Below are 19,192 nucleotides of genomic sequence, written 5' to 3' on the forward strand. Positions count from 1 at the left end.
ACCTGTGAGCCCTACGGCCCATGAGCCCTGTGGAGCCAACACTGTTCTTCCCGCTGTGAACCCCACAATGATGCTGCCCCCCCCATTGAGAGCCCTGCAACCGATGATGGCTGTGGGGCTCACAGCTGATGACAGCTGTGGGGCTTGTAGCCACAAGAGCCGGTACAGGGGGATCCCAGGATCGTGATCCCAGGCTGCCCTGCACCAACTGTAAGGCACAAAGGGATCTAATGCATGATCCCACAATCACACCTCCTGCCATGCATGTATGGCAAGGCAGGAGGCGCGATTATGTTGATTGCTCCTTAGATCCCATTGCACCTTTACCTGTACCTGTAGACCAGTCCTCAAGTTATATTTATACGGGCATTTTGTATTCTGATTTAATATGACCAGCAGCAATAAGTGGAGCCACAGTTATGGCAAGTTAAGACTCTTTACTAGCTTTTAGTCAAATAAGGCCTTGTTTCTGATCCCTCATTTAGCAATATGTACTGCTGCTCAAAGAAAACAAAAGAGATTCTTTTTAAATGCTAAAGGAACAAGTCTCCTTCTATACCTCACTTCTTGCTTCTTTGAATAAAATATTTCAACTACTACAGTTCAAGAGCTTTCATAAGCATCAAAATTAAATCTCTTTCTATAAAAACATAGGCTTCTTAATTAAAATTTAATCCTTGCTAACCTGGTTAGAAGCACCTGGATCTTCAGATATTGAAGTAGGCATTTCAAAAGGGGCGGGCCAAGAAGCCCTTCCTGCTTCACCACTCTCATCTGGGGCTGGAACTTCTTGATGTTCTTCTGCAGTGGAAGGAACAGGCTGAGCAGCTCCATCGCCATTAATGCTGGCACAAAGATATTAGAAGTTAAGTCAAGAATCAAAATAAAGCCAGATATCAAATATCATTGATATTGTATGTGATTTTACTTTTACAGAGAATAGAAACAAAAAGGCATTTTTTTGTATAAACACTAAGAAGCTTATGAATAACAAGGGAGGTGTCTAGGATCATGTTAAAATCCTTTCAAATTATTTATTCACTGAGAGAAAAGCCCTGAAACTTATCTTCAAGTAAGCTATAGAAGACACCAAAATTCATCAGATACTAAAATGTATTAGTGTAATAGTCTTAAAACCATATCCTCTCTGGGTTTTCTTTTTTTAGGCAAAAGCAAGAAATAACTAATCTGTTTTTCAATATCTGTTTAAATACAGTGAATCAAGTTAGGACACAACTCAAAACTTATTCAAACAATATCATGATCAAACTACCTGTAATATAAAAACTTTGAAAGTATAGCCTTATGGTACCAGTGTTCTTTACTTTTCTTCTTTCGTTGCCACTTCTGATCTATTAGTCTTTGGTAGAATTCTTTTAGCCAGGTCCAATCCCCTGTCTAAGCAGGATAAATAAATGTGAAAAACACTTCAGCTAAAACTAGATCATAACAACCAGATCAAATATTTAGTTAAAAATAAACATCCCCCATAAAATGGAACATTTTTTTAAAATAAATATTATCTATTAAAATATATTTAAATTATCACACCTGTACCTTCATAGGTAAACTATGAAATCATTTAATCTATAGACACATGCCACAGTAAGAGATTGAGTAAAAGATTTGTGAAATAGGCAAGCAAGTTATTAAAATGAGACGGTGGAAAGACATAGCGCCTTCGCCTGACCTTTCATTGAAGGTATCTAACCTTTCACTGAATTTGGTGTTTTTTCTCCAATTGCTACAAATGATAGCACACCATGTCCTTAGCAATTCTGACACAGATGCCACACTTTTGCTGACAACACTGTACTTGAAATAAATATACCATGGGGCCAAAAATGTTCAAAAAAAGAGTAACCTGGGATGATCTCATGAAGAGCTCCTGAATATCTAATTCATCCAGTAAAAGGGTTCGTCCAATACGGTGTACTGCCATGCTCACATGTGACTTGCTATATGGTATCTTCAGGAGTTTTTTAATGTTCTTGGAGGGGGAAAAACAAAAAAAAAATTATATCCCCCATAACCACAGAATTAAATGATTCTTCAAACATGAACACAAATATACAACCAGCAAAAAGCGCCATCACTTTTTGCATAAGATTCTTATAAATCATTGACTTTTAGGCCTTCAGTCAGCTCTCCAACACTGCTCGTTAGAACTAGCCTTTCAGGAAGGTCTTTTTCTGTGCCTCTATTCACTGATGGACATGAAGCACATCTTCAATTTTCCTTCTTAAGCTTCTTTTCACTTTTCTGCCCAGCTGTTATGCACCGGGCTGCCCCAAAGTGTTCGGCAAACATATACCAGACTGAGTCTGTCACCTGCCTAGAAAATGAAGCCGCTGCCTGATATGTTCCAATTTTAATACAGAAGATGCGGACCATTAAAAGCAAATGACTTCTAACTCTAATTCACTGCTTGCCTGCACTCATCTTTCAGTTTGAATGATCATTCCTATATAAGTAGTAAATTGTTAAAAACAACCCCCCCCAACCCCCTCCCCCAAAGTCTGATATCAGCTGTCACCACACAAATTACCACTAGTCAGGTTACTACTACTTTAACTGTAGGTTCCTTTCCTTATTATTTCTGGGCAGATCAAGACTCCATTGTACCAGGATGGAAAAAAAACCCCCCAAAAACAAACAAATGAACAAGACCTTCAAACCCCCACCACAAATATACAACGGATAACATACGGCTACAGACATACAGATCAGGAGGCACAAGGGAAATTACTAAAGCAATATTGCTCAGCAAGGTGGGTAGCAGGTCTCTGAGCTCGAGCAGGCTAGCAGTTACCAAATTTTTGCAGGGTAAAAGGGGAGCTGGAGAGATTAAGAAAGAATTTGAAGTAGGATAATGATAGCTTTGAGAGTGTCTGCAAGAAATGCCTCCAAAAACACAGGACATGAAAGAATACATGAAGCTGTTTTGCCTGAAAAATTTAACAAATGGATGATGAAGGTTGACACGGAAGTTGATCAAAGGTGGCAAGTGACATTTTGTTATGGAACCAAAATAAATAATGAGGGTCATGGGGGGCAAGGGGGAGAGAGAATTCCAGGTTTAAATGCTATTGCATAGTACCACCACTGAAAAAAATATATATTTTAATTACATAATTGGAATGTAGATAATACTAAACCCAAACATTAGATTTTTCAATGTAAGCATAAGTGCAATACATTCCCTAAAGATTCTCTCAGAAATACTGGATTTCTGAAAGCCTTTCAATACATGTTTGCAGACAACTGACATCTTGTGATAGTGTTCCTGCAAGAGTAACAGAACAGACCTGTCATAAGCAATGGATTTGAAAATGTATTATACCCTAATTGTCAAGATAAAAAAAAGCAGGGGGCTTCATCTTCAGTTGATTCTCTCACACAGCCAAATCAACACACGAGTTCCTGCTCCCTTATCCACCTGGTCAAATTATGGCTATAGGGAACACGACGAGGAGTTAAAATACATTTTTAAAGCAAAAATACATGCTTTGAAAAAAAAAATCATAGGAAATTCTTTGCGCATGTGAAAAAGAACCTTAAAGACAGAATGCCTTAAACTCCCCAACAAATTTTACTCATAATTGTAAATTATGAATTTAGTCTAGGAGGATACAGATTCTTTGAGGAGTTAGTTTCATAACCCCCCTGCAAAAGTGTGTGAAATATACTGTGGTTACATATCCTTGGAAACAGCTGCAACGGATTAGAGAGATGCTCCAGCTGTTTGCTATGGCTTTAATTTCAAAGGACACTGCTTCTTCAATCAGCTGTGTAGGACTGTGGTTATGCTCTGACTGATTGGAGAAGCAGTGGCTTATTCATTCAGCCATCCACTACAAATTAAACAGGATGCAAACTATTTTTATACAGAAAAAAAAATGTGGGATCTACTCTAGTAGGCCTGGGATATGCTTCTGTCCACCAGAATACTCTTGATGCTTTATCAAATATTCTCTCAATTCTCTTATTCTCTAAAGCATTCAGCCTATACCACATACCACTTCATGTTCTCTGATGAGCTGTACACAAAATGTTTTAGATAATACAGGGGAGGGTGCATTTTCCTGCAGCAGAGACTCATATATACATCTAATTTATGTGCGCTGCACCTCGGAATTCTAACAGTATTTCACAAATCCACAATTTTATGATCCACATTACAGGAATTTGCTATATTCACTATGACAGACCACTGTATTCAAGTCCTTCCTGCATAACAAGAGTGCACAAAAGAAGATTAAAAAAACCTACTTTATTCAATAGTCAAAAATCCCTTGAAATTATAAACAGATTAGTTTATTTTACCTTAATTTATCTGTTGGCAGATGTTTCATTTCTTCAAGAATGTAAACAAAGATCATTACATTATATAAAAGAAAATTATTTTACCATAAACAGCTCCCTTAATCTAGATACTATTATGATATTTAGAATTATTGAACTATAGATTATACATACCTCAGAATCAGAAACAACATCCACATCATTCCCAATCGAGTCAATGAAGTCATATGCCATGCCAAAGCTATTTTTAAAAAAGCATTAGAAATTTAAACAACTGCACTTTGACATTGGAAATATAACAGCTTGTTCTGCAAAGTACCTAAAAATCTCTTACCAAGAAAAAAAAAATCTGTTCTTTCACAAGAAAAAGACTCCGAAGAAACAGTACTAAATATACCGGGATCAGAAAACATCACCAGAATCATTTTGCAGTGCCAAGTGGCTTCTACAGAAGCTTTAAAATACTGTTTAAATCTAGTTGTTAGTATTTACAAGAGTCTTCTGGGAGAAGAAAAGACAATCATACAAGGGCACTTAACTTCTATAATAACAGAGAGAGGCAACTAACAGTTAAATACTAGCCAGCATTAAGCAGCATTTACCATAAGGGAACAAACATTCATCTTCCAAAATGAATTCTCAAAACTGACTAGATAAATCCAGTTTCCTTACGAAAAGAGAGCTGCTCTCTTGATAATAAAATGTAGGTTTTTATATTCTTTTGAACATCAATTACTTTCCATGAAACTAGCTCAGCAAATAAAAAGCTCCATTTTAATACATTCAGCATCCTTTCATGTTTGTCTGACTTTATTTGAAACTTCAAATTTAGTATTACTTCAAGTAACTTAGTATTTAGTAATATACTAAAGTTAGTACTATTTTTGTATCTGAAATACTAAAATAATACACTTTTATAACTTGTTTGACCAGGAGCAGCATTCAAGACAAAATTGGTTCAAGATTTGCACTCAAGGGACACATCTAGACAAGCATGGACATGCAGTATGTGGCACCGCAGACCCGGTACCACACACACTGTACATGCAGGCATTCCCCGCGCTGCTACCCCATGCTCCAGCTGCTGGCCAGGCTCCCTGATGCAGGAGCACTGCAGCTGCAGCTCTCGGAGGCCCCCAGGGCCCCAGCCTCTCCTACCACACCCAGAACAATTAGGCACATGACAAAATACACATGTAGGGATGTGCCCTGGCACACAGAGCAGTGGCACAAATGTGTGCCGCTGCTTTTTATGTCCCTGGAAATGCACACTTCTGCACTTGAGGATGCACCCAAGGTGCCCTGCTAGCGTTTCTTTTAGCTGCTATACTCCTTTATCCATAAATCAGTCACTCTCAATTTCCAAATTTCCAAGTTGACAGGCAATTTCTGAGTAATGAATGATACAGAGAATACAATATTTCCATTCTATTATCTTACATGGTCAAAACCAGAAGTAATAGGCAAATGAGCCTCTTTGATTGCTACCATCTAAATACAGGAGATTAGTCAACATGGAGACTTTGATGAGTCTTGATCTACTTGACAATATACACATTACAAGAGCTAGCTCTGTAATTGGCATCCTTGTTTATCTTCTGCGGGAAGGAGAAAAGCAGCAGCAGTAACAGAAATAACATAGGATGGGGGAAATCAGTACTGATACCTCTGGGTTACACCCATCACTATGGCATTTTAACCTGGCATGGTGCATAACCAATACCTAATAACTGACCTGGTTTCTTTTATACATAAAAGAACTATTATAGGTAAAAATTGAACTATTTACTCTTCTAAAAAGTTTAAATTCGACAAAAACTTGAGAGGAAAAATCATTTCACCCTTTTCACATTTATTAATAATTTTGCATCCCAAAATATTTCTGCAAACTGTACACTATCAAAGAAATGTCTTTACTGAACATTCAGTTCTAGGTTTTACTCTTAAAAGTTCAGTTGTGGGGGAGTGGGAACAAACAATTCTATGACTCTAAAATTTACCTTGAAAATGGTTTGCTTTTCTTGTTGTTGCCAAGAATAGTTGTTCCTGCTGGTCCCAGTTTGGCACTTTCACGTAACCAGTTGGCAGGTGGAAGTTTCAAATCAGTCTTCTCTTGAAGACGAGCAAATGCTGCTTGTGGTGGTGCAGAGGAATATTTTACCACAGCACTGCTTTTTACTTCATTACCTCCAAAAAATACTACTGATCCCTAGTTTGAGAACAGAAAACAGAGAGTCCTTAAATTTACAAAATCATTTTAATAAAAACTATTAGGTTCTCCTTAATATCCATTCAGTTATGTTTAGTGACTGTATCAAGACAACAATTGGAAGCAGAACATTCTTTCTGACACCTAACATTTAAGACCCAGTCCTACGGACTTACATACCTACTAGCCATCCCACACTACAATAAATTCCATGGACTCCAATGGTAATCTTAACACATGCTTAACTCAGTGTACTTTGAGAAGCACTAAAGTCAGCAGAATTCCCTACAGTATATGAAACTCAGCAAACCTTGAAAGACAGCATAAGCTACTAAGCCTTACGTTGACAGAAAGGTATTAAATTAAATGATCTCGTCAGGAAACACCAGTTAAGACTGAAAACCCCTTCTTTTACTCTATCCCTTATGATTACTTACAATTTCTCAAATACAATAGCGTATACAACTTTCTCCCTCAAAAATCAAAGCTATGTTAGCAGGCAACCACTGATCCTTCTGGATCATGGTGTATGCATGGGAGATCACCAGGACCTTCAAGGAGTACGGGTTTTCCTCGCTTTATGCTTCATAGACATTCGGGATGGAAGGGACCCTGGAAGATCATCGAGTCCAGCTGCCTGCCCCATGGGCAGGAAGTCAGCAGGGATCATAGGATCCCAGCAAGAAAAGCATCCAAACGTGTCTTGAAGGCATTCAAAGTGGGTGCTTGAACCGGCTCTGGCAGCAGTCTATTGCAAACCTTGGGGGCTCAGACAGTAAAGAAATTCTTCCTTATGTCCAGCCTGAATCAGTCGAGGTGGAGTTTGTGACCATTTGATCTTGTCATCCCTTGGGGCACTCTGGTGAACAGACATTACCACAGATCCTAATGAGCACCCCTGATAAATTTATAGGTGGCCACCAGATCACCCGAGCCTGCGCTTTTCTAGGCTGAAGAGTCCGATGGCTCTCAGCCTCCCATCATAAGGTCCGTTTTCCTGACCTCTGATCATGTGCGTGGGTCTCTTCTGCGCCCTCTCAAGCTTCTCCACATCCTTTTTGAATTGTGGAGCCCAAAACCGGATGCAGTACACTCCAGCTGCAGCCTCACCAAGGCCAAGTACAGCAGGAGAATGACATCCCGGGATTTGCTTGAGAAGCATCTATGGATGCAAGCCAGCATTTTGCTTGCTTTACTAGCAGCAGTGTCACACTGAAGGCTCATGTTCATCTTGTGGTCAATCATGACCCCCATGTCTCTTTCATCTCTAGTGCAAGCCAGCACAGCACTGCCAAGCCTATAAGGAAGCTGCAGGTTTTTCCTCCCAAGGTGGAGGACCTTGCATTTTTCAGTGTTAAACACCATCAGATTCTCATCTGCCCATTTCACGATCCTGTCAAGATCTGCCTGGATCACCCCCCTGTCCTCAGGTATGGATGCTTTACCCCAGAGTTTGGTGTCGTCGGCAAACTTGGCCAGCCCGCTTCCGACACCAATGTCCACATCATTGATGAAGATGTTAAACAGTATAGGCCCTAGGACAGAGCCTTGAGGGATCCTACTGGTAACCACGCACCAAGATGACTGGCTTCCGTCAACCACCACCCTCTGGGTCCTACCGTGGAGCCAATTCCCCAGCCAGCGGATTGTGGTGTGGTCGAGGCCGCAGTTTGCCACTTTTACCAAGAGGTGAACACGGGATACCAGATTGAAGGGTTTTTTTGAGGTCAAGATATATGACAATCTCTTCCCCCTTGTCCAGGTGCTAGGTCACCTGGTCATAAGAGGAAATGAGATTGGTCAAGCAAGACCTACCTGCAACAAACCCAGGCTGGGTATCCCTCAGGATGTTGCCGTCTGTTAAGGATGGCCTCTTCATTAATTTTTTCCAAGACCTTCCCCAGGATAGAGGTCAGGCTGATGGGCCTGTAGTTTGCCAGATCTACTTTCCCCCTTTCTTGAAGATAGGCACCACATTAGCCTTCTTCCAATCTTTGGGCACTTCATCAGAGCACCAGGAGTTCTCAAAGATCTGTGCCTGGGGCTGAGTTATGATGCTTGCCAGCTCCTTGAGTACCTTTGGGTGTAAACCGTCAGGGCCAGCTGACTTGAAGGTATCCAGCCTGTCAAGGTGTTCCTTCATGCTGTACATGTGATTTCACAGCACTTGTGTCTCCCTTATCACTGTCTACTTTGTTTCAGATGAGTTTCACAAACAAGTTGCCAAATCCTGGGTTAACTTAAATGACATCTGCTCATTATTTGTATTGATCGTGTGTATACCACGTGACATTATAGGTTTCCCTCGCTTTATGCTGTACATGCGTTCCTGTAAAACAGCACGTAACTCCATTTGCATAAAGGGAACCCACTTTACAATGTAACAAATAGGGATATGTTCCAAGACCTTGACTGTACTGACCCCCCAGTCCCATTTCTACCACTTATACAAGACAATTTTGGTACTTGCCAACAGCAGACAGTTCATACAAGCACAGGATGCTATCATAATGGGGATGACAACTACAGAAACTCATGTCACAGACAGTGACCGAAGAGCACAGATCCACACAGGAGACTATATTTTAGTGCGCGTCACTCCCACCATGCATCACACCAAGCAGTTGACTGCAGGCTTCCACCACACCGACTGCATAAGAGTGAATTTACCTTGCATATAACGCGGTTTTGGTATAAAAAGGGTCATCGCATAAGAGCGAATTCACACATACAGAACCCACATAAAAGGAGGGAAACCTGTATGCCTAGGCAGGTGTACGGAGGATTGGATGCTGCCCAGACCTTCCATCCCCTCCTTTAAGCCATTGAGACAGAATCCACAGGCCAGACTGAGTCTGAGCATTCAGTGCCTCGATGGTTGTCATTATATGCGTGTCTGGGAATCAGACCCAGGTCTCCCACATGGTGGGCAAGGAATCTGCCTATGGTAAATATACAATAACAATCTTGGGATACTGTGCTCTAATTTTTACATTAAAAAAAAAATAGTTTATGGAAGTTATTTGCATGACAAATGCAATGCGGAACACTTGGCAATCTGCTTTTCGCTTATACATCAGGCAACTTAAATTAATTCTAATTTTTCTTTAGATACTGTACTTTAGTCTATGTAAATGTACTCCTACTCTCACAATTAAAAACAAGTTAGACAATTTTATCTATTATGGACTGTACTAGGATAATGTGCTTACATTCCTAGTTTACATGACAAGGCTTCCAAAGTGTTTTATGCTTATGTTTACCTCGCAAATCACTGTAGTAATTCCATCATGGCTGATATGGATAACAAGGAGTACCAACATGTTATAGAATAGCCAAACACCAGAATAAAAAGAAAACGTTAAAACAGAGCAAGTATGATTCATGGATATTTTATCACTCTTACCAAAAAAACAAAAATACCATAACATTCTGGTGATCAGCTGTTTATTTGTTTTTTACCAGGTCAACTGCTCATGGAAACAGCAAAGCAGCTTCGCCAGGCCATAGTTAGTAAATAACTGACCAAAGACCAAAAGACAAGCCATAAAGAAGATAAATCTATCCTTCTGCGATCTCAAAAATTAATTGATTGGCAAGATCTTGATTAAAGTAAAGATTACCAAATGATTGACAGACTGGGGTCAGACACCTAAAAATAAAGAGCTTTAGCTATAGGGGTGCACCGATAGAGATTTTTGGGAGGGCCGATACCAATGGACGATTATTAATGAGCCACAAAGGCCGATACTGATCCGACTGCCGATATGCAGCCTGGCAGCTTGAAGAGCAGCATCTGGCTAGCTAGTCTGTTGGGGATGGGAATGGGGTGGGGCAGGGAAGGGGTATGGGGGTGCAAATCAAGGCTCCTGCAGTGAGGGAATGGGGTTGAGGCTGGCGCTGCCCAGCTAGGACAGAGCAGAGCTAGAGCCATGGGGGGACAGCTCCCTCCCTCACTGCAGGGGCCTGGATATGCACACCCCCACCCCTTCCCTCCAACAGACTTATCAGCTGGATGCTGCTCTCCAAGCTGCCTGGCTCACTGCATGCACGCTGCGGCCACGCATACACACGTGGCATTTATCCACATTCATCAGCCATATCAGCCCAAAAAAGCCAATTGTCAATGATGCCAATTTTCCTTGCATTGGTGCCGATATGATATGGACCAATGCACAGGTGTGCCTTTGCTTAGCTAAGTTGATCCCTTGACCCCTTTTCCAGGGCCACTAAAATCTGGTTCCATCCAGTTCAAAAAATTCCGGTGAAACAAAGAAATACATATAAAACTAATCAGAGATCAATTATTAGCATGTCAAATCAACCATCTATAAATACTGGGCCTGGAGCAAGAAACAAACTCAAGCTTTCCCAAAGCTCAGCAGGAAAAAACCAACTGAGCACAATTTCCCAGGAAAACAGAGATGCCCGACCAACAGACCTGTCCTTCCTGAATCCAAGGCTGTGTAAGCATTGCCTTTATTAGTACCAATAAGTCTTTGCTATTGTGTATCCTAATAAAGCTTTCGAATTGTGACTGGAATGGTCTCATTGATCAATCAATCTCGCTCCTCACCCCAAATCCAATCCAAAGGTAAGAGACTCCACCTGCTAACCTGACTGTACCCACAGAGCCAAGATCAGTCAGCCTCCAGAAGTCTTTGCTCTTACAACGAAAGAGAAACTGAGGATCAGTACAAGATATTCTGGATCAAGAAGGAAGTGGATTTCTAGACATCCTCTTTAATTACAAACGGGAAGGTGATTACCGGTGTCTTCCCTGCAGCTAACGATTCCATAAAGCAGACTCCAGTGGATCCAGTTGAACTCTGTGCTCATCCCAAGACACAAGGCTATCACACAGATGACTGCTCTGTTTATTTTAGTGCACCTTTATCATCAACCAATTTAAAAAGCAGTAAGTCACAGTATACCCTAATCTCAGGGGAAGTTCTCTCTCACAACTCCCGCTAAACGGGACAGTGTTATTTTTCCCTTTTAAAGATGAGAAAATGGAAACGGAGAAGAGTTACGCGATAGGGGAGCTCAGTGAGCAACTGTTCACCATGGCACCTGAGGGGCAAACCAGGAGTAATAGCCACAAACTTCGGGAAGACCGATTCAGGCTGAACATTAGGGAAAACTTTTTCACAGTTAGTGTCCAGACTGTGGAATCAGCTCCCTCCAAAGGCGGTTCAATCACCTACCCTGGAGATCTTCAAGAAGAGAGAGGACAGTCCCCTCAGTGGGGTCACCTGACCCCCCGTTGTCTTTCCTGCTTGGAGCAGGAGGCTGCACCCCACGATCTCCTGAGGTCCCTTCCTCTGAACTGATGAATTTCCCAAAGTCAGCCTGTCAAAGCCTGAACCCAAGCAGTCCTAGCAAGCGCCTCTGCGCTCACACCAGGGCTGCTCCCACTTCCCCTCACCAACATGCAACGCGACTGCAAGTGCCCACCGGCGCTTCTCAACTTTTGTCGGCCCCCCTGACAGGCCCGAGGCACCTTCCGGCAACGCCAGCTCTCCTCTTCCCCTTCCCAGCTCTCCCCTTCCCTCGTTTCGTGTCCGGAAAAAAAACCCAGAGCCGCAAAGCAGCGGCAAGAGACCACGACGGGTCCGCCCCTGCTCGAGCCGACGGGGCGCGGCACCCCAGGGCAGCCCGCGGGAAGCGCCGCGATCCGAGGCCGACGCTGCCGCCCCCAGAGCGAGGAGGGGGTCCCCGGTACCTGCTTGGGCTCCTCGGGGTCCCCCTGGGGCGGGGCGGTCCCCCCCGGGTCGTCGGCCTCCGCCATCCCCTCCTCCTCCTCACCCTGGAGCCTGAGGGGGCGCCACCAACACCCCGCAGCCGGGCAGGGGAACCGGGTGGCCACGTTCTCGCGAGAGGTCGCGGAGGGTGGCGCTGGAAAATGACGTCAAGGGAACAGCCTTCGCTGGCCAATGGCGGGAGTGCAGGGGCGGGGTGTTCTGTGGTGGGGCGGGGTCGCAGAGAGCTGCGGGGCGTGGGGAGGAGGGCGCCGGGTTTGCGGGAGTGGAGCAAAGCGCCTGTCCTGCCCGAGGAGGACGCAGGAGGAAAGGACTTGGGTGTCAGAGCAGTGAGGCCGAGTCCAGAAGGGGGCGGACGGGTGGGAGAGGAGCTGTGGGTATCACCCGTGCTTCTCCGCTTGGCTGGTTATACCCCCACCCTTACCCTTTTTTCCGGTACATGTGTCAGGGGCATTGGGTGTTGGCTGCAGGCAAGGCTGGGTTCTTTGAGCTGTGCCGGGGCACCTGTCGGGGGCAAAGCTGGAGCGTCCTGACGACAGGGTCTTGTCGCTCCGCTCAGGCTGAGATCCATCGCTGTGTTTGGGGCTGGGTGACTGGTGCCTCCAGAGTCTGGGGAGGCACCAGGTCGCCCGGGGCCAATCCCCGAGCCAGTGGCATTTCCAGGGGTGCACCCCCTGTATATTGCCAGTGATTTGGGGTCAGACTGTCACGGACTCGGGGGGCAGGGGTGGGGGTTACCTTCCTCTGCAGCACCTGGGACCTCTTGAGTGTATATTGACAACATTTTATAGAAGCAGGACATTGGCTGCTGTGGTTCCTCAGCTTGACCTCTGGCAGGTTAGGGTGTTAGGTCTATGTTGTGCCTGGGTTGAGGGTAGTCTTATGGAGAGCTTAGATCAGTGGTTCCCAAGCCTTTTTTTTTATTATTTTTTTACCATAGACAAGCATGGAAGTGGGACAGGGTGTACAGACCTGGCTGCCTCCCTCCCAGGGCTGCCGCACTACCTAATATGTGACTGCCAGCAGTGGCAGCTCCTCGCTTGGGTAGACACATGGGAGTCCAAGTGGGGGGGGGCTCATGCTACAACCTGGCAGTCAACCCTGGTACCAAGCTGTAGCCCAGTGGTTGGGAACCTCTGGTTTGGATAGGATGGTTTGGATAGGGATGATCCTCCCTCAGGCATGGAGTTGGACTAGATGACCTCTGGAGGTCCCTTCCAGACCTACTTCTGCTATGGGTGTGTCTACACGTACATTAGATCCAGGAGCAGTTTACTCGCAAGTAAATGCTCCTGGGCAGGCATCTACATGTGTAGGGAAGCGGGAACAGATTTGCTGCTAATGGCAGCAAACTGCCCTCGCTTCCTGGGGACCTGCAATGGGCCCCCACAACCACCAGGGGTAGCTCTAGGCTACCCTGGGGTGCTAGCCCAGGGGCTGGTAGGGAGCGCCAGGCTAGGACATGGCTGTCTCCTGGCTGGGCCTGGAACATTGCTCCCTGGACCCGGGGGGCAGCCTGCTGCCAGGGTGGGGACAATGCCCCCCCTGCCCTAGCAGCAGGGAGTTCCCAGCCCTGGCTCCCTGCTCAGAGCAGGGGACTTGGAAAGAGTTGCAGGGGGGGCTAGGTCCCAACCCCTTGCCCCAATCTGCTGGTGGGGCAGCTAGCAGCAAGTCTCTGGCTGGGCAGGGATTCCCAGGTATAAGGATCTCCCAGCCCCCCCACTCCAATCACAGTGGCGAGGAAGAGGCTGAGAGATAAGTCTGTCTCAGCTCCCGCTCCCTGATCGCGATCTTGGAGCATAGATTCATAGATGTAAGGTCGGAAAGGACCTTGTAGATCTACCCAACCCCCTGCCCTGGGCAGGAGAGAAAATTGGCTCAAATGACCCCAGCCAGGTAAACATTGAGCCTCCTCTTAAAGACCCCCAGGGTAGGAGCTATCACCCCTTCCCTTGGAAGTTGGTTCCAGATCCTAGCTGCCCTGACTGTGAAGTAGTGTCTTCTAATGTCTAGTCGAAACCTGCTCTCTAGCAACCTATGGCCGTTATTCCTTGTTACTCCGGGAGGCGCTCGGGGGGACAAGGTCTTTCCAAACCCTGCTGGTTCCCCCGGTAAGTTTGTAGATGGCCACCAGGTCCCTCCTTGGGCTTCTCTTGCGAAGGCTGAACAGGTTCAGGTCCTGTAGCCTCTCCTCATAGGGTCTGCCCTGCTGTCCATGGATCATGTGAGTGGCCCTCCTTTGGACCCTCTCAATGCTGTCCACATCCCTCCTGAAGTGCGGGGCCCTGAACTGGATACACTACTCCAACTGTGGCCTGACCAGTGTCGCATAGAGGCGGGGATCACCTCCTTGGCCCTACTTGTGATGCATCTGTGGATGCAGGACAAGGTACAGCTAGCCCTACTGACCATGTTCTTGTATTGTTGGCCCATGTTCATCTTGGAGTCAATAATGACTCCAAGATCTCTTTCTGCTGCCGTGCTTTTGAGAAGGGAGTTCCCCAGCCTATAGGTGTGCTGCTGGTTCCTACTGCCCAAGTGCAGCACCCTGCACTTGTCAGTATTGAATCCCATCCTATTTTCATTTGCCCACCCCTGTAACCTGTCTAGGTCCTGCTGTAATTTGTCCTTCCCTTCTAGCATGCCCACCTCACCCCAAATCTTGGTGTCATCTGTGAATTTAAACAGGCTGCTCTTCACCCTGTCATCCAAGTCGTTCATAAAGAAATTGAACAGTGCAGGACCGAGCCCCAGGGGACTCCACTGCCCACTTTCCTCCAAGTCGAAAATGACCTGTCCACCACCACTTTCTGAGTACGACCCCGCAGCCAATTTGCAATCCATCTGACTGTGCAGGCATCAATGCTGCAGTCACCTAGCTTTTTATTGAGAATGGGGTGGGAGATGGTGTGAAAGGCCTTCCTGAAGTCCAGAAAGACTACGTCCACCGCAACACCTGCGTCCAGTGATTTTTGTGACCTGATGATAAAACGCAGTCAGGTTGGTCTGACAGGACCTGCCCCTAATGAAACCGTGCTGGTTGCCCTTGAGCATCACCCCCACTGCTGGCCTATCACAGATCTGCCCCTTGATAATCTTCTCCAAGAGCTTCCCCAGGATTGAAGTAAGCCTAATGGGGCTATAGTTGCCTGGGTCTTCCCTCCCTCCCTCCCTTTTTTGAAGATGGGGACCACATTGGCCGTCTTCCAGTCATCTGGCACCTGGCCAGAGCAGCACAAGTGCTTGTAAAGCCATGCCAGGGACCCCGCGATAACCCCTGCCAATTCCTTCAAGACTCTGGGGTGGAGAGCATCTGGACCTGCTGATTTGAACGTGTCCAGCCCCTTCAGAAGTTCTCTAACTTGGTCCTCCCTGACCCTAGGCTTGGTGGAGTTTCTCCCAAGTCCATCCTGAATCTTAGTAGGGGAGTCCCAGTCCCTGCACAAGGAAATAGAGGCAAAGAAATTGTTAAAGAGGTCTGCTTTCTCCTCTGGTGGAACCACCAGATTGCCAAGCATATCCTGCAGGGGCCCCACATTGCCCAGGGCCTTCTTCATTCTCCCTATGCATTTGTTATCCTTGATCCTTGCCCTAGTTCCGTATCTGCCTTAGCTTTCCTAACAGCCCCCCTACAGACCCGAGCAGTGGAGGTATACTCCTCTTTGATGATAGCCCCTTCCTTCCACTGGGTGTACACCTCCTTTTTGGCTTTCAGGCATTCATGAATGCCCATGGGGAGCCAGGGGGGCTTTTGAGCACTCTTGCCCCCTTTGCTTCTTGTTGGGATTGTCATCCCTTGGGCTCTGAGTATTGTCTCCTTAAGAAACGACCACTCATCTTGGGTACCCAGTTCCCTTACTCTCCAGGACCCTAGTGCCTCCCCCACTAATCTCCTCAGCTCATTGAAGTTGGCACTCTTAAAGTCTAAGGCTACTGCCTTACTGCAGGCCCTTGACACCCTGCACTGGAAGGTGAACTCCAGCAAGTGATGATCGCTATCACCCAGGTAGTCAAGGACCTGAAGTCCCCTTACCAGGTCTTCGCCTGTGGCCAGGACCAGGTCCAGCAGAGCATTCCCCCTGGTGGGACTGTGCACCTCTTAGCTTAAGTGGAGGTCCTGTATCTCAACCAGGAACCTCCGTGAGCGGTCAGACCTGGCTGACTGCTCCTCCCAGCAGATGTCTAGGTAATTTAGATCACCCATGACAACTACATCCCTTGCCTTAAGTGCCTCTGCAAGCTGACCCAAGAATTTGTGGTCCAGCTCTTCCCCTTGGTTGGGAGGTCTGTAGTAGACCCCCCACTGTTAAGTCCCTTTCCCCACAACCTCACTGTATCTTGACCCAAAGCACTTCAGCCTGCCCCTCCTCTGACCCCATCCTGCTGTATGAGGATGTGTATTGCTCTTTGACATAGAGTGCCACACCCCCCGCCTTTCCTCCCTGTTCTCTCCTTCCTGTATAGGCTATAGCCCCTAATGTTGACCGCCCCTAATGGCTTGGAGCTCCCTGCTGCCAGGGCAGAGGGACATAGTCCTGGTCCGGACTCTGGAAAAAGAGCCTGCCCCAGCAGCAGGCAGCTCCCAGGGACAGACAGCAATTTCCTGCCTTCTGGTAGCCAGCTGACCAGGCGCAGGTTTGCTCCCAGTCAGGCATCTACAAAAGTGCTGCTGCACAGTTAGTAATTGCAAGTAAATTTGCAGTTGCAGGTAGCAGATTTACTCATGATTAGCAAGGCTTACTGTGCACATTGGCGGCACATAGAGGGTGCATACAGGTGCATTGGCACCCCCTGAGATTGCCAGTACACCCCCTGAAAGAAGCACTGCCGATGCTGCTGGCAGTGCCCCTGGGCACTTGTCACTCGCCACCATGCTTCCCCCCGTGGGCAATCATCAATTGCTGCTGGCCACCACTGATGCTACTTGCCACCCTCCTCCCCACACTGCTGCCTGCAGGAGCTCATTGCTGCCATGCCACCACCACCAAAGGGTTGCCTTGCCCCCCAGCCTCCCAGGGCACGCGTCAGTTATTACTGTCCAGTAAGCATGTGCACATGTACATGCACATGCTTACTGCCCAGTAAACTATGCTACTTTCCAGTAAAGCATCTCATGCTGACACACCGTATGACTCTAATCTTCAAACTCGTCTGTCAGCTTTTTATCCATATTCACTACAAAGCAATTCTAGACAACTGTCCTGCTCCAACTGGAAAAGCTCTTGGAATATAATGATTTTAGCACCAAATGGGTGTCCACTTGTTTCGCTGGGAGTTAGAGTTAGAGACTGGGATTTTACTCAAGAAATAAAATCAAGACATAGTTAGATTTTGAATTCAGAAGAAATCTATGGCACTTCGTAGAGAATCAGAAGGAGTAGGTATGAATAATGAAATATTCATAAAAAGAGGAAATCATGTTCATAATACAGATGAATACTTGAGGCAATATAGATAAATGTACTGGGTAATATTTAATCACCAATTGTTTGTGAGGTAAAACTCAAGACTAATAAAGTATCTGACTAGCAGGGATCCTGGATTTCTGATTTTAACTTTTCAGTTAAAAAAAAAAAAAAAAAAAGCAACCCTAAATCCACATTTTCCATGATTTAAATGAAACACTACTAATATATGGATAGCTATATAGTGGTGTTTCATTTTAATCATGGAAAAATATGGATTTGGTGTAACTTTTTTGTAACCGAAAATTGGGGATTTTTTTAATCAGAGAAAACCAGAAACTCTGCTGGTTAATAACATTGGTATAAATGGATTTATGCATTATTGCTCTGTGTTATGTTATCAATAACAAATCAGTTAAAATAGAGGTTTTTTTCTGATCAAAACAAAGTTGTGTAGTCATAGAAAGTAAATAGTTTAGGCCAAACATATTAAAATCTTCTAGACTTCATTAAAAATGTTACATGCTGTCTTGAGCTATATACATACATTACTATAAAATCTGAGATGTAAAACCTATAGGATGAATTTGACAAGCGTTCAGATATGATGTTTAGAAATGAAATATAATTTTCTATTATAAATATTTATCTTCCATTTATTTGCTGTCTGTTTACAGCACATTTTGCCAAATTGTCATTAATATCAGTATTGACTTCCTTGGAGTTACTTCAGATATGTACACCTACGTAATTGGAAGCAGAATGTTTCTTTGTGGTTAAGGAAACATCTATGCAAGAAAACAAAGAAAAGACATCACTGTAGCCATTCAGCATCCTAATGAGTAATTATTGAACATCCCTGGATAGCATGGAGTCTGTAAAAGAAAGAAGTAATAGCTTAAACTTTGGGCAAGCAGGTTATGAATTAGATCTCAGGAAGAAGATAAGCCTCCAGAAATTAGAGGAATTGAGAAATGCTTTCATAACAGTTATGATCAATTTTCAGATATGAGCCTTATGGCCTAATCCTGCCAAGGTACCTACGCTTTAGCTAAAATATACAGTGTTGAGTCCCAGGTGACCACATCTAAAGGGGTGCTTAAGGGGATAGAAACTAATGACAGAAACACATGAACAAGTACAGCCTTCACTGTCTTCAGCTAACCCTTTCCATCACTTCTTTAATCCTGAAAATAATGTCAGTTATCTTCACAGGCTTCTAGGCTGTCCCCAGTATGTACAGATATTAATATAGTTTATTACACTCAAGGTTAAGTGTATAATAAAAATTTTGTACAATTATTTACTCATTCTGGGACTTGAAATAAACAGTCTCTGTGGGATTCTAAGCACCAGGACTAATAGTATCCAAATAATTGCTCTTACCCATAGTTATCAGATCATTCTACATTTCTACCTTAATAGTATCAAAAAGATTTCACAGACATTAGGGCTGGAAGGGACCTTGGAAGATCATCGAGTCCAGCCCCCCACCCAAAGGGCAGGAAGTC

At 44.9% G+C, this 19,192-nt stretch overlaps 1 protein-coding gene across 3 annotated transcripts in view; it reads right to left on the bottom strand.

The window, feature by feature from the left end:
* EDRF1 (erythroid differentiation regulatory factor 1) overlaps positions 1 to 12,366 on the bottom strand; it is a 43,850-nt gene extending 31,484 nt beyond the window's left edge. Inside the window, exons 1-6 of one of the 3 annotated variants that reach the window (XM_019556044.1) lie at positions 12,240 to 12,366; positions 6,306 to 6,514; positions 4,480 to 4,546; positions 1,865 to 1,990; positions 1,274 to 1,398; positions 686 to 845 (exon numbers count right to left, since the gene is read on the bottom strand). In XM_019556044.1, the coding sequence (XP_019411589.1) occupies positions 686 to 845; positions 1,274 to 1,398; positions 1,865 to 1,990; positions 4,480 to 4,546; positions 6,306 to 6,514; positions 12,240 to 12,305 (753 nt within the window). In that variant the 5' untranslated portion in view covers positions 12,306 to 12,366. The remainder of the gene's footprint in view (positions 1 to 685; positions 846 to 1,273; positions 1,399 to 1,864; positions 1,991 to 4,479; positions 4,547 to 6,305; positions 6,515 to 12,239) is intronic. The other 2 variants (XM_019556045.1, XM_019556047.1) reach the window with 2 other exon arrangements.
* Between the last annotated feature and the right edge of the window lie 6,826 nt (positions 12,367 to 19,192).

The sequence above is a fragment of the Crocodylus porosus genome, unplaced genomic scaffold (genome assembly GCF_001723895.1).
Source record: "Crocodylus porosus isolate Cpor-Errol unplaced genomic scaffold, CroPor_comp1, whole genome shotgun sequence".
Taxonomy (NCBI): domain Eukaryota; kingdom Metazoa; phylum Chordata; order Crocodylia; family Crocodylidae; genus Crocodylus; species Crocodylus porosus.